A 15586-nucleotide genomic window follows, 5' to 3' on the forward strand; every position below is an offset into this window, starting at 1 on the left:
TTTGATCCATTTTGAGTTAATTTTCAAATGATGTCAGGTAGGGATCCAACATCATTTTTTTACATGTGACTATCCAGTTGCTCCACAATTTTTTGTCTATTTTTTGCTTTTTCCCACTCACTTTCAACAGTCTGTGAGGTAAACTGGGAAGACAGTACCATCCGCATTTGAAATGAAGACCCTCACTCAACACTGGCTTTTCTAGCTCATCCTCGGTCACCTTTGTGCCCCCCCCCATATTATAACGTCAAAAGTAGGATGGATTCAGCGAGCTCCATACGCATCCAAAGCCCCAGTTTTATCTGAAGTTTGAGGCAATAGTTACTGTGGGCATAAGAGGTGCCCTTTAATACCTTTGGTTTTTATTTTTAAAAGACTTCAAAACACCTCTACTACCTTTATGGCTCTACACTTGTTTGTGTATATATTTAAATTATAAAAATTGTTTTTAAAATTGTATTAAAGATGTAAACAAAAGACCCCTGCAACTATAAAACTCCTAGGGGAAAAAAAACCAAAAAACATGGAGGAAATGCTTCATGAGATTTGTCTTGGCAATTATTTCATGGATATGACACCAAAAATGCAGGCGACAAAAGCAAAAATAGACAGTGGGACTAAATCAAACTAAAAAGCCTTCTGCATACAAAAACAACAAAAACCCAATCAACAGAATGAAAGGGCAGCCTACGGAATGGAAGAAGATGTTTGCAAACCATGCATCTGAAAAGGGGAAATTTCTAAAATCTATAAGGAGCTCCTACAACTCAATAGCAAAAACAAAACCAACAAAAATAAATAACCTGATTTAAAAATGGGTTTAAGACTTGGCATTCACCAAAGAAGACATACAAAAGTCCAACAGGTGTGTGAAAAGATGCTTAATGTCGCTAATCATCAGGGAAATTCAAATCCAAGCCACCGTGAGAGGGCAGCTTATCTGTTAGGATGGTTATTACAAAGAAACAAGAACTGGTGAGGATGTGGAGGAACTGGCACCCTGTATACCAATAGTGGAAATGATGCAAATTGGTGCAGCCACCATGGAAGACATTATAGAGGTTCCTCAAAAAATTAAAAATAGGACTACCATACAACCCAGCAATCCTACTTTGGGGTATTTATCCAAAAGAATTGAAATCAAGATCTCAAATAAATATTAGCATTCCCATATCATTGCAGCACTATTCCTAAGAGCCACAATATGAACACATCCCAAATGTCCACTGGTGGATGAATGGGTAAAGAAAGTATGGTACATACATGGAATATTATTGCCATATGAAATGGAATACTCTCCAGCCTTCAGAAAGAAAAAGAATCGGGCATTTGCAACAATTTGGATAAAGCTTGCAGACAGTGTGCTAAGTGAAATAAGCCAGGCACAGGGGACCAACACTGTATGATTCTACCTACGTGATGTATCGAAAATAGTCAAAAGCCACTAAAGCAAAGAATAGAATGATAGTTGCCATGGGCTGGGGGAAGGGGAAATGGGATACTGCTAATTAACACGTATAAAATGTGAGTTATGCAAGATGAATACATTCTACAGATCTGATGTACCTATAGATACATTTGTGCCTATAGATAACAATGCTGTATTAGACACTGAAAAACCTATGAAGAGGGCAAATTTCACATTAAGTGTTCTCACCATGATAGAAAAAAAAATGAAATGAAAAATCCTTTTCAACTCATGGAAACATCTTCAGAAAACACATCAGGGGAAGTCCACTATGTAAAACATTTAAAATCAGAACTAATCTGCATGAATTAGCATGTAGTTTAGAATGAATGAAAGTGCGAAGATCTAATTTTATTTTAAATGAAAGAAACTCCTTACTCATATACACTGGACAGTAATCTAATGGGACTTGCAACGCAAAAAATGTTTTATAGGGGAAAAGCAGGAAGAAGCCAAAAACAGTTTATATCAATGGTTTTCAAATCATTTTTCAAAGTCAAAATTGTTCCTAGCAAGTGTCTTAATTTACTGTGGAGAGCAGTGAAGAGATTGAGTAGGTAAACTTATATCAGTATAATTTCTTTTTACTGAATGTTTACTCTACATTTATAAAGTAAGTTTTGTCAAGCAGAATGAATCTCAAATTCCACTTTAATTGAGAATAGATTTTGTATGACACTTTTTTTTCCCGTATTTAGAGTAAGTATAATGTGTGCTCGGAGAAGAAGACATTCTGTTTGATGTTTCTGTGTGAGAAGGAGAAAACATTTCAAAGGCATCTATAAAGAAATCATAGCTATTCCGATCAGAATAAGGGCTGGAGGCTGATTGTAACTGACATATGTAGGCCAAGTGTATCAGCCTTCAACTTCCCTAATTTCCTTTTCTGTAAAGTAATAGTATTGGGCACTGCTACCTCATCTGTTCTTTCTCTTTGAAGGCTCTATTATTTCATGCCTCTGGGTTGAAAACCAGGCACTTGATGAGTCTAATCCTGCATCTTGTTAAAATTGCTTCAAATGGTACCTGTGAGACCCTGAACATCACTAGCACTCAAGGTTTAGTTGCAGAAAAAGAACACATCTTTTGGAGGTTGACTTAAATTAGGTATGGATGTGAATTATAAATAATGCGATGTGGCACTCCAAGGAGCAAAGGAATAAAATTATTTCTTTGGCATCCGGAAGGGACCTTCTTTACCATCCCTCCAACCCAGCAGCCACGAGCGGCCCCCATACCTGAAGGCTTCTCAACCAGCAGAAGCAGCAAGGAGATATCTATGAGCAATACGGTTAGGAAGCAGATGATCAGGAAGATTTCCAACACACTGAGCTTCCTCGCCATCTAGATGGACGCAGACAAAAGGATTAGAGCAAACCACAAAGTCCCATCCACCCAAAAGAATCGCTGGGCATCACCATCGGGAGGGAGCTCCTTTACGGGAGAGCCTGGTTACTGGCGCGCCTCCTTGCGTGACCCAGGGAACGTTTGTTCCCGCTCATCACAGTGTCTTCCATCCAACTCTAGTCTGTGCACGCAACACCTCTAGGGCTCTTGCCTTTTTGTGCGCAGAGGGGCTGAGTATTGCCCAAGGGAAAAATACATCACACACGAAGAATTAGAGGGAGAGAGGAAGAAGAGGAATGGAGTACAGGAGGCGGAGAGTTGAGGAGCTGGGATGGCTCCGAAAGCCCTTTCCAATGCCACTCTGACCTTCACGCCCACCCTGAGCAGTACAGGGCAGGGCGCGCTCAGGGCTGGAAAAGTAGCAACACCTGAACCCAGTCTCCTTTCCCCAATTCCCACGCCACGATGCTGAGGTGTCTAACTGTTAGAGGCCGCTGATCCTTCATTAAATCCTGGTAACAGAAACGACCCTAATCTTGATGGCCAACCTGCTTCCCTGTATGTTCACAACATGGAAACCCATGTAAATGTGGTGGCCCACAGGAGCCCTGAAGATCACGCGTAGACCCAAGTCCTTACATACTGGCTGTGTTGGAGGGAAATCAAAGGACTTCAGTTCTTGTCCTGGTTTTCGTACTCACAGGTGGGTATTTTGGCTGTTTGGATGCGCATTTCTTCATCTACAAGGTGAGGTCAGGTTCAGGAGGTATCCTCACTCATCTACGCTAACCATGGTAAATGGCACATGATATATATGCGTCCCGATTCCATGCCATCTTCAACTTCAGTGGCTCCCATCGCCGCTCCGTTCCCATCGCCTCTGGCTGGCTGTGCCCTGGGGTTTATCACCCTCCGTTCCCCTCGCCTCTGGATGCTGTGCCCTGGGGTTTACCACCCTCCATTCCCTCTGAACTCCTAGCGCCTATTGCTATTTTTGGCCAGAAGCCCCTGTTTTCCCCTCTCATTGCTTGGGGCCTTAGTCTTCAATCATTACCGAGGTTCTCTCCTCTTTCATTTCCTTTCATCTCTCAGCCCCTCCTGGTGGCTTTTCCCTAAATCACACAGTCCTCAAGGCCTATTGCTCTCCCTTCCTTGCTCCCTTGCCCGCTACCTAAACCTGCCCAGTGAAACTCTCCATCCAAACATCCGCCTCCTGGGTCATGCCCTTGGCCCGGCGTAGATGCCACTCGGTTTGTCATCTCCCAAATCCTCCAGGCCTGTGAGCTGACTCACAATCCTGCCAGCGCCTCTCATTCTCCACAGCAGAAATTTCAAACGTGATCTTTATTTTCAAGCCCCAACCTCTGTCACCTACGCGCTTACCCTCAGCCAGTATCATCTGCAACGTCACAAACAAAAGAACTGTTTTGCAGAAACGATTTCATCTTCCTGCTTCTCAACCCATACTTTTCTATAAAAATTTTCCGCATCTAGGTCAATTCTTACCTTTTCCCTCTCAATGGAAGAATTTTCCCTCCTCTTGTCTAAGAATAATCCTTGTTATCTATTCTCTAGTACCCACAGCCTTGGGATTTCTCAAAGCTGTGATCCAGTTTGTGGCTTTTTAATCAAAGGTCATCATGACACCTCCATGCTTGTTGAATAATATTGTGATAAAAAATTGACAGTGGCAGATGATTACTAGAATTAGTGGGGTGATCACATTGTAAGATTTCAAAATGTCAAATCACTACATTCTACACCTGAAACTAACATAACCCATGCAAGACTGTATGCCAACTATACTTAAATAAAAAATAAATTAAAAAAAAATAAAATTATTAGTATTAAAAAAAAATCTCATCCCACCAATTACCTTTCCTTTCTTGCATTACCAAACTCTCCCTCTGAATCCAGGTACCCTAACTTCCTTTCTCTTTCCTGGCTAACTTTCCAGAAAGATAATTCCACACTGTCTGCATTAGCTTCCTCATATGTCACTGTCTTGACTTCTGTTTCTTGCATTCCTCTGAAGCTGCTCTCGCCAAGGTCACCAGCGATTTAGCCGCTGAATACAATGGGCTCTGTATTAATAATCTAGCATATCAACCACACCCTCCTCTATCAAGTTCTCCATCTTTCAATTCCTCCATATCGTTCCATCTCGGTGGTTTTCACCTACTTTTCCTGTACCCCTTCAGTTGGCTTTATCGTCCCCTATCTCATTAAATGTTGATATCTCCTGCATTGTTCTCACAGGTCCACTTCACATTCCCCTTGAGCAACCTTCCCCACTCATATGACTTCATATAACAACCGAGGTCAATCCAACCTGGGTTTCTAGCTCAGAGATTTAGATGCACATGTCCAACTGCTTAAAAGGTGTCTCATTTGGATGTCCCACAGACTTAACCAAATTCAACCTGTTTAAACATGAAATCATCTCTCTTCCAACACCCCGGTCCCAACACCTGCCAATTTTGCCAAATTGGCTGCTCCTCAAATAATTCATACAGAACAGAAAATCACATTTTCATGTATGTATAGCTTCACTTTTTAATTAAGGCAGCCTTTAGGTTAATGTGTGATAGGAACAGAAAATCACAATTTCTTTAAAAACCTAGGTAACTTATATGATTCCTCTCTTTCTGTTCCATCTCACAGCCAGTTGCCAGTGGTCAGACTAATTTCCCAATACCCGTCAGCTCTGTTCCTTCCTCTCCGTCTGTACTGGAAACGCTTCAGCCAGGCCATCCTTTCCGGCCAGATCTGTGACCATTGCTTCCCCACCGCTCCCTGTTTCTACTCTTTCTGTTCCTGGCATCCATTAAACACACTGCAGCTAAATCGATCTTTCAGCAGCACTAACTGGGCCATTTGCTTCTCCTATATTCAAGCCTTTAAAGGTTCTCCAGATAAAATATAAACTCTGTGGCTTTATAATCAAAGGTCATCATGACACCTCCATGCCCAGCTGTCCAGCCTCTTCTCCCTTCTATGTTCCAGCCAAACCAAACCAACATGTAGAGACAATCTACAAATCAATGTGGACAAAAAGTTTCTCTCTCTTGCTTCATTTTTTAATTTCACCTCTCCTTTACATTTACATTTCCCTGCACCCCTGTTCCTGTTCATCTCAAACCCAGCCCAATGCCCTGACCACTTCTACAAGCATTTTCATGTATGTGTAGCTTAGCTTCACTTTTTAATTAAGGCAGCCTTTAGGTTAATGTGTGATAAGCCAAGAAAAGAAGCATCTTAATTGTAAAAGGTGATTGAGAAGCAAGAATCCATAAATAATTTGCCAAGGGATGGGGGAGGGGTAAGGGGAGTTGGGTTAGCTTTGGGGTTTGGGATCGAAGTTGGAATATATTAACTATTCCTTCCTATTAGCCTAAATCTATTAAGTGTCTCTCCTCTAGTCTAAATTATTTAAAGGTTTACTCTAATCCCCATAAGATAGGTATTATATTATTATATTTCCATAAAATTCCTACATCAACATTGATCAGAGGGGTGTGAAAGTTGACATTAAGTGGCAACATTTTAAAATGGAGCCAGAAAAGCCATCCCAGAGGAACTGCCTTACATATCTTGCCCTTGAACCTTTGAAATGTTTGAACTGGGCAAAATAATCTTTGGGCTGGGTCATAGCCACATTGTTTTAGCTAACATGAAGGCAAACGTCTTGACCACAAGGACTGGCTGTTACAGACAGTCTGTAGAATTAATAACCTGCCATGTATAGCTAAAAAGTAACTCAGCTGTTAATGACAATAGAAAGTCCTTCCCTCTATTCATGTAATAATTTCCCCTCTTTTCCCATTGCCTTTACCCTGCAATGGGACACTATTTGAGCTTTTGCCTGAATCTGCTTCTCACTTTGGCTTTTATCTTTAGGGTAACACAGGATCAAGATTCCCATTTTATAAATCAATGCTAAGGAATTTTGTCTAACCACAATTATTAATAGAACCGAGGCCAAAAAACCCCCTGAGTGGCCCTTCTTCTTAAGCTAGTACTTGAATGCTCTCTCCCCAAAGTCACCTAGACCGCAGAGCTTAAAGATCCAGAGGCTGAATCACCAATGGAGGAATTTCAGACAGTGAAAGGAGTCTGACACTTTTCTTTGCAGCCCTTACAAACCATAAGCAGGCACCCCTTCCACAGCTCTGTATTCCTCCTGGGGAGCAGGTTCAGCACCTGAAGCTCAGGACACTTTGGGGATAATCCCAGGCATTTTCCTGCCATAGGAGCTATTGTCATCCAGGCAGAAGGTAGGAGTGGAGATTCCTGAAGGTAGAAATTCTTCCATACTTAGAAACCCTCCCTGCCCACATCCATTTTTCTGTATCAAACAAATTTTAGAATAATTTAAATCCAGATTATTACTAAAAACCTTAATAACTGTGTAGCTACTTCCTTCTCTGCCTGGAAAGATGCATTTACCTAACTCTCAATCCGTGCCAGAGTAAGCTACCAGGAGGATCCCATCCAGTTATTCCTTCCTTGGTTTCTCCCAGTGAGAGAGAAACATCACACATTAGACCCTCCCCATATGTCCCCCAAAAACACACACACACCACACCCCTCGTCTCCAGGCAGCCCCCGACTCCACGCACTATCTCATCCCCTCTCCTCACAGTCTACGCGAAGAAAAGAAAATATCAGATGACTTAGCAGAGAAGGAACGGACATTCACAAGAAGGGACAGAACTTATTCAAAGCACCACCTGCAGGGGAAAAGTACTCACCTCATAGCCGTATCTTCTCACCTGCTGTGTCTGTCCCTCAGTGGTTCTTAAGGAGCACTGAGCAAAGGTGACAGGGCCGACACAGCTAGCTGCTGCCAGGATTGATTTATTGCCCCATAAAGCTGATGGCAATTGGAGGAGAGGAATGGATTTTCCTATAGACCATAAATGGCCCTTGCTTTCCCTGTGATACAGTGGAACCTTCATTTGTTAATGAAAGGGGAAGGTGGAGCTTTAATCTAATAGTTCAGCCTCTTCTGTGTTTCTGTTCATATCCAATAACTTTGTTTAACCCGCAATATTATTCTTGTTAGCCCATGTAGCTTAAAGAGCTCAGGAGCTGAGGTCTTACCCATCTCCTTCACTGTTGTATCTCCCCTGCGTAGCACTTGGCCCAGCATCCATAGATATGTTTAAATATGTAGCTATTTGTTGAATAAGTAAGCCAAAGAATGAATAGCTCTCGGTTCATCACATTGTTCCTTTCCCCATTTTCCTCTCTCGAAATTCTCTTGGTGTAACCCAGCTCTTCATTGATTTAAACAAACCTTCCCACCAATTATTCTAAATAAGTGAAGCACCATTAAAATAGAAATTATGTAACCTTGAAGTAGGAAGACACCTCTACTGGAAATTTGTCATGCTCTTCGACTAATCAGCACCTTTAAAAACACCTCTAATACTTAAGGAACTTCCCCCTTTGAGAGTCCTGCCTCCCCAGGGAAGAGGCTAGAAATTCTCTCTCACAGTCTCCCTTTCAGCCAAGGTCGAGGCACGTGGCCGGTGCTCAGTTGATGAGATGTTCGTGTGATCCAGAAGGAAGTAGGGAAATCAAGCAGCTGCCGTGTGGATCAGGGTGGTGAGGGGATATGGTTTCAGAGGCAGCACAAGACAGGGGACCTATCGCACCCTACGCTCAGTATTGGGGGACACAAGCTGCCACACATGTGCTAAGGACAGTGACAATGGCACCCCCTCAGGGTAATTGGGCTGTTGTCCCTAGCCACACAGTCTACACGCCTGACCCTCTACCCCTCCTGCAGTTTCAATGAGTCACTAACATCTTTGAAAATTTTCTTTCCTTCTTAAGCTAGCTGAGAAAAAAAAAAGTGGTTTTTAAGAAACTGAAGTATAATTCACATACCATGACATTCAATTTATCCTTTTGTTAAATCTTTATTGTTGGGAGTATTACAGGTGTCCCATTTTCCCCCTCACTGACCCTCTCCACCCCACTCAAACCTCCTCCCCAAGCCAATACCCCTTTAAAGTATACAATTTAGTGGATTTTAATAGATTCAAAAAGTTGTGCAATCATCACCACCATCTCACTCCAGAATATTATCATCTCCTAAAGAAGACGTATATTCATTCATTAGTGGTCATTCCCATCCCCCTGTTCCCCACCCTGCAACCACTAATCTACTTTCTGTCTTTGTGGATTTTCCTATTCTGAACACTTCATATAAAAGGCATCATGTATGTGGCCACTTGTGTCTGGCTTCTTTCACCTGCCATAATGTTTTCAAAGTTCACCCATGCAGTTGCAGGTATCTGACACCTGCAGGTATCAGTACTTTATTTCTTTTTATGGCTGGATGATATTCATATATTAACATATCACATTATGTTTATCCACTCATTAGTTGATGTACGTTTGGGTTGTTTCTACTTTTTGGCTATTATGTGCAATGTTGCATAATGTCTCTGGACCTATTTAGTTCATCAGATTGTTTTGTTCATTAGCTTCTTCTTAAAGAAGACCCTTCAACATTTCCTGCAGTGCTGGTCTGGTGGTGATGAACTCCTTTAGCTCTTTCTTATCTGTGAAGCTCTTTATCTGACCTTCAATTCTAAATGATAGCTTTGCTGGGTAGAGCAATCTTGGTTGTAGTTCCATGTTTTTCATCACTTTGAATATTTCTTGCCACTCTCTTCTGGCCTGCAAAGTTTCTGTTGACAAATCAGCTGACAGTCCTATGGGTGCTCCCTTGTAGGTAACTAACTGCTTTTCCTTGCCTCTTTTAAGATTCTCCCTTTGTCTTTAACCTTTGGCATTTTAATGATGATGTGTCTTGCTGTGGGCCTCTTTGGGTTCCTCTTGTTTGGGATCCTCTGTGCTTCCTGGACTTGAAAGTCGATTTCTTTTTCCAGGTAGGAGAAGTCTTCTGTCATTATTTTTCAAATAGGTTTTCAATTTCTTGCTCTTTCCTCTCCTTCTGTACCCCAATAATATGAATGTTGGGCTTCTTGAAGTTGTCCCCAAGGCTCCTTATATTATCTTCATACTTCTGGATTCTTTTTTCTTTTTGCTCTTCTGCTTGGGTGTTTTCTGTTTCTTCATGTTCCAAATTGCTGATTTGATTCTCAGTGTCCTCTACTCTACTGCTGATTCCCTGTAAGTTATTGTTAATGTCAGTTCGTGTAGCCTTCATTTCAAATTGGTCCTTTATTATGTCATCAGTAGTCTCACTTGGTTTCGTAATAATCTTACTAATATGGTTGAGCATCCTTATAACCATTATTCTGAACTCTGTATCTGTTAGCTTGCTTGGATCGATTTCATTTAGTTCCTCTTCTAGAGATTTCTTCTGATCTTTCCTTTGTGACATGTTTCTTTGCCTCTGCATTTTGGCTGCTTCCAGGTGTTTGTTTCTATGTATTAGGTAGAGCTGCTGTGTCTCCTGGAATTTGTAGAGTGGCTTTGTGTAGTAGGTGTCCTGTAGGGACCAGTTGCTCAGCCTCCCAGTCACCTGAGCTGGGCCTTCCAAGTGCTCCCCTGTGTGGGCTGTGTGCACTGTCCTGTTGTAGTTGAGTCTTGGTTGCTGTTGGCATCACTGGGAGGAACTGACACCCCAGCCAATCAACTGTGAGGACCAGCTGCAGCTACAGCCAAAGAGCTGCTGTGCTGGAGACACCCCTATGGAGCAGGATTTACTTCAGTGGGGCTTTGGTGTTCACCAAGTGTGCCCCTTGAGTGTCACTCATGGATGTGGCAGGGTTGTAATCCAGTGTGGTTGAGTCTGAGCACCAGGTGCACTGTCTCTGGGGCCTCCCGGGAGGTGCACAGTCAGCCTGTGCCAGTGCCTTGCCCAGGGCCACCCAGCATGAGCTACTCAGCAAACCGTAGTTGGCTGCTCCTTGTGCTGGGCTTGGAGGAGCCCAGGAGAGGCCCAGCTATGAGCCAGTGCAGCTGCCGCTAGTGCCAGGCCTGGGGCCGCTTATCAAGCCGTATGGGGCCCGCTGCTGCTTGTGTGAGAGATTTTAGGAAAGTCCTAAGCATGAGGCTGGAGAGGCCACTAGCACAGAAAAGCCCCTGGAAATGGCCTGGATGAGCTGCAGGTGGGAGGGGCGGGGCCTCTGGGAATCACGGGGCGGGGCCAAAGGTGAGAGTCACGTGCTGGCGACTCAAACATGGCGCCTGCCTGCGGGCTGTGTGCGGGGAGGACTCGCCACAGGAGCCGTGGCCTCCGCCAGCCCTTCTGCCCGGGAGGAAGCCGCCCTCCGCCTCTCGCCCGATTCCAGGCAGGTTAGTTCCTCCCCGAGTGTCCCGGGTCCCTTCAGGCCGCTGCCCGGCGCTGGGCTCAGAGGGAGCGTCCGAGTGAGTCCGTGCCGGGCCCTTGAGAGGAGCTGCTGGGGCTCCCGCAGCCTCCGCGACCCTCAGGAGTCCCCGCTGGTTTCACAGCCCAAAGCTGTGGGGACGTCTCTTCCCGGCCCTGGAGCCCTGGGCTGAGGGCCTGCTGTGGGGCTGGACCCCTCGCTCCTCCGGGAAACCCCACCGCCGAGATTCCCTCCCGGGTTTACCCCGCGGCACCAGGTGTGGGCCCGCGGCCCTGTCTCCCGGATCCAGCCCCGACCCGCCCGCGTCTGCGCCCCTCCTACCTTCTCGGCGCTTCCTCAGCTCCCTGGCTGAGGGGCTTCTGTGCAGCCGGGTCTCAGGGGCTCTGAGTGACGGTGGGTCTGTGGTTTAGTTGTGATTCTGACGTGGCTGCGGGAGGCGGCGGGCGCCCCCGTTCCCTGCGCCGCCATCTTGTTTCCTCCCCTTTCATGTTCGGTTCTGACCTATCAGCCGTGGAAGTGTGTGCGCATGTTTTGGGGACGCCCTGTATTTTCAGTTCTCTTGGGGATACACCAAGAAGTGGAATTTCTGGGTCATATTATAACTCTACCTTTGACTTTTTGAAGAACTGGAGCATTGTTTTCCAAAGTTGTGGCAACATTTTACATTCCTACCGACAATATATGAGAGTATATAGCATATATAAGATATTGTATATTTTATATGCGGCATGCCATCTTTTAATGGCATCTAAGATTCATAAGTAATACAGTATCCATAGTGGTCCCTGTTTGCTTCAGATCCTCAGTGTGTGGCAAGTACACACACACACACACAAACTTGGTTCCTGCTTTCATGAATTCCCCACCTTGTCTTTGCTCCAGTACAAGAGAGTCTTTGTTAGAGGGGAAAATGCACCTGGATCTCTCAAATTGGGATGATATCTTGGCAAAAGATCAAGAAAGGGGAGTTATTATTACATAAGATCTTTCTAGTCTTTGAGTAATAGTTTACTCTTAACTCCCACCATCCCGTGCTCATTGGTGACATTGCTCACACTACAATGCTAAGTGACAATCCATCCCGGCTATAACCTGTTTTTTAAGGAAGAGAAAACAGCCAACTTCGCCATCCCTTCTTGCTGACTGGTGGCTAGAAGATATCAGGTCACATGCTTGTGGTGACCAATGAAACAGTAACAGAGATTTTGGAGGTAAGATACAATCATGTGACCCAATATCTTCCCGTTGTTTATTAGTCAGAAGCATGATGAAGTTAGCTCTTGGCAGAGCTCATAACATCATCAAAGAAAGCAGGTGGCTGGAACCATCAGGTCAGAAGCCAACAATACATGACGCTAAATTCTCAGAGCACCATCCTCCAAGGCCAGATGCAAAACTCTCCATGATGCTGCTGCAATGACAAGAAGAGAAGGCTGGCGACACTCAAACAGTATCTGCCAAGGCCAACAGGATTTTGTTTTCGTAGGTACCTATGATAATCAGTGTTATAATGATGCTTTAATGAAAAAGAATAAAATCTTATTTTTTTACTTTGGCATACCTACAAAGAGACAAAGTGAAACTGTGTGATCTGGAAAAGAGCAAATGTGTCAAAAAGATCCCAATCTTTCCCCTCATAGCTGCCAGGAGTTACAAGTGCAAGTCCCTGTTGCAGAGGCCACGGGTGGAAATGGCTCCCTGTGGAGTCGTTCTTAAGGTGTGCTCTGGGCGGTCCCTGAGACCTTTTCAGGGGAGGTTGTGAAGTAAAACTGTTTTCATCAAAGCACCAAGAATATTTGCCTTTCTTCCTCACTTTCTCTCGTGAGTGTACAGTGGAGTTTTCTAGAGGCTACACAGCATGTGCTGTCACAAAAGATTGAGTGTGGAAGTAGATAGGAGAATTCAGTGTTTCCTACAAAGCCAGATTTCAGAGAGATGTGCAAAGATGTAAAGTACTACAACGATGCTGACTAATTACTTTGGCTTTGGAAAACATAGCTATTTTAATTTTTAATAAGATAAATATCAATATATGAAACACCAGAAACAAAAGCTTTTGGAATTCTCAATAATTTTTTTTAATATAGCTTTATTGATTTCAGAGAGAGGAAGGGAGAGGGAGAGAGATAGAAACATCAATGATGAGAGAGAGTCATTGGTCTGCTGCCTCTTGCACGCCCCCGACTGGGGATCGAGCCCACAACCCCAGCATGTGCCCTGACAGGGAATCGAACTGCGATCTCCTGGACCCTAGGTCCATGCTCAACCACTGAGCCATGCCCAGTCAGGCCTCAATAATTTTTAAGAGTAAAAGTGGCCCTGAAACCAAAATGTGTGTGGTCTGCTAATGTGGTGCATTAATTTTCAAAGTCCTTACATATATATCACATATGTAAAGTATATGGGAATGTGTAACACACACAGACACACACACACACACATATATAATTCTTTATTCAAATAAAATTTCAGGATATAAATGGTGAATGACTGAAGCCAGGTGGGTCGCTCAGAACCCTGCAATCCGCCTCCTCCTCAGTCCTAAAGAGCAATGAAGAGCCCTGAGGCTCTGCACAGCCCCATAGTTTGGAAATCACCGCTTAGTCAGACACCAGCATTTTACAGATGAGGAAACATAATCCCAGAGAGACAAAGTGACTTAATCAAATCTCCTGACCCTGCAGATTGCTTCCGAGTTTTTCTGACTCAAACAAAAGCAGCATAAAATGCCCTGATTAGTAAACCTAACAAGGGCTGAGACAAGATGCAACCTTATACTTAGAGATGGGCAGCTCTGCTCGAGAGAGAGAAAATAAGGGAACCACAAACCCAATTCCTCCACTGATCCTCTTTCCCAGAGCTACTAAAAGAAATTTTTATAAAAAAAAAAGAGATATCACCTCACATCTATTAGAATGACTACCATCAAAAAGACTAGAATAGCCCTGGCCTAGAATCCAGGAGATCACGGTTCGATTCCCCATCATGTCTCATGCCCGGGTTGCAGGCTCGATCCCCAGTAGAGGGTGTGCAGGAGGCAGCCGATCAATGACTCTCTCTCATTATTGATGTTTCTATCTCTCTCTCCCTCTCTCTTTCTCTCTCTGAAATCAATAAAGACATATTTTTTAGAAAGACTAGAAATAACATGTGTTGGCGAGGATATAGAGAAAAGGGAACCCTTGTGCACTGTTGGTAGAAATGTAAATTGGTGCAGCCACTATGGAAAACAGTATGGAGATTCCTCAAAAAATTAAAAATAGAACTACTATATGATCCAGAAATTCCACTTTGGGTATCTATTAGAAGAAAACAAGAACACTAATTGAAAAGATATATGCACCCCAATGTTCACTGCAGCATTATTTACAATAGCATATATATGTGTATGTGTATGTATATATATATATACACACACTAGCATATGCATATAATAGCATATATATAGATAGAGATATAGGTATATGTATAGGTATATAGATATGTAGATTAGATACAGATATGTAGACATAGATATAGATATATGCATGACAGGGAGAAAACCTCCAAACAGTTATTGAATTCTATCCCAATATGGGAATATGTGTATGTATATATATAATTCTTTATTCAAATAGAATTCCAGTATATAAATAGTGAATGACTGGAGCCAGGCTGGGGCGCTCAGAATTAATACGAATTAAAATGTGAAGATCTCTTACCCTGAAGTAAGCTCCTAATTTTACTGTGCAAGTCAGGTATAAGCAAAAAACACAACCCTCTATGAATGTGTATTTTTTTTATTAAAAAGGGAATTAATGTACAGACTTAACAAGTAGATGATGAGCAGATGGGAAGTCAACCAGGGGACACTGAGGCCATAAGGAGATTAGCAGCAGTGGGAAGCTACTCCCCCTCCAGTTGTAGGAACAGAGGAGACGGTGTTGCTTAAAACCAGGAGCAAACACGGGAACTAGCAGGCCTGTCCCTGGGATGTGGTAAGGAGATACGGAGGAGTTGCTGGAAATAAAATGCATGACTAGCGAAAACAAACACCTCGTGTGTCGCTACACTGAATTTTTAAATATTTGAATACATGTATTTTGATATAATAGAATTCCTTGAAAATAGTGTGCATTTTACTTTATGCATTTAAGGACATCATTCCTAGCAGGGGTTCCCCGGGTTCACCACGCTGCCGGGGTTCCATGGTCCTGCAAACATTGCCAAGCTTCTCCTGCCTCACGCAGGGGCTTGGCTACCAGGATTCTCCAGTCTGAAATCCTGTCCCTGAGCGCTCTGTGGCAGCCAGAGCCAACTTCCACTAATATGCCCTTGATGATAACCTAAAATAGCTCTAAATATCAAGTAAATAATGCTTTCCTCCTGGAAGTCTTTCTGGGTTGATTAGAGGAAAGCTAATAGTTTCCCACCTTTCTGACCAAGGGATTCATTCCCATGGTTACTTTTCCACATT

At 43.4% G+C, this 15586-nt stretch overlaps 1 protein-coding gene across 1 annotated transcript in view; it reads right to left on the reverse strand.

Annotated features, from left to right (window-relative positions):
• MGAM2 (maltase-glucoamylase 2 (putative)) overlaps positions 1 to 2812 on the reverse strand; it is a gene marked incomplete at both ends in the record, with an annotated part of 64872 nt that extends 62060 nt beyond the window's left edge. The window contains 1 exon segment of the mRNA XM_081147722.1: positions 2707 to 2812. Coding sequence (XP_081003848.1) covers positions 2707 to 2812 — 106 coding nt within the window.
• Between the last annotated feature and the right edge of the window lie 12774 nt (positions 2813 to 15586).

The sequence above is a fragment of the Miniopterus schreibersii genome, assembly GCF_964146895.1.
Source record: "Miniopterus schreibersii genome assembly, chromosome: 9".
Lineage (NCBI taxonomy): Eukaryota > Metazoa > Chordata > Mammalia > Chiroptera > Miniopteridae > Miniopterus > Miniopterus schreibersii.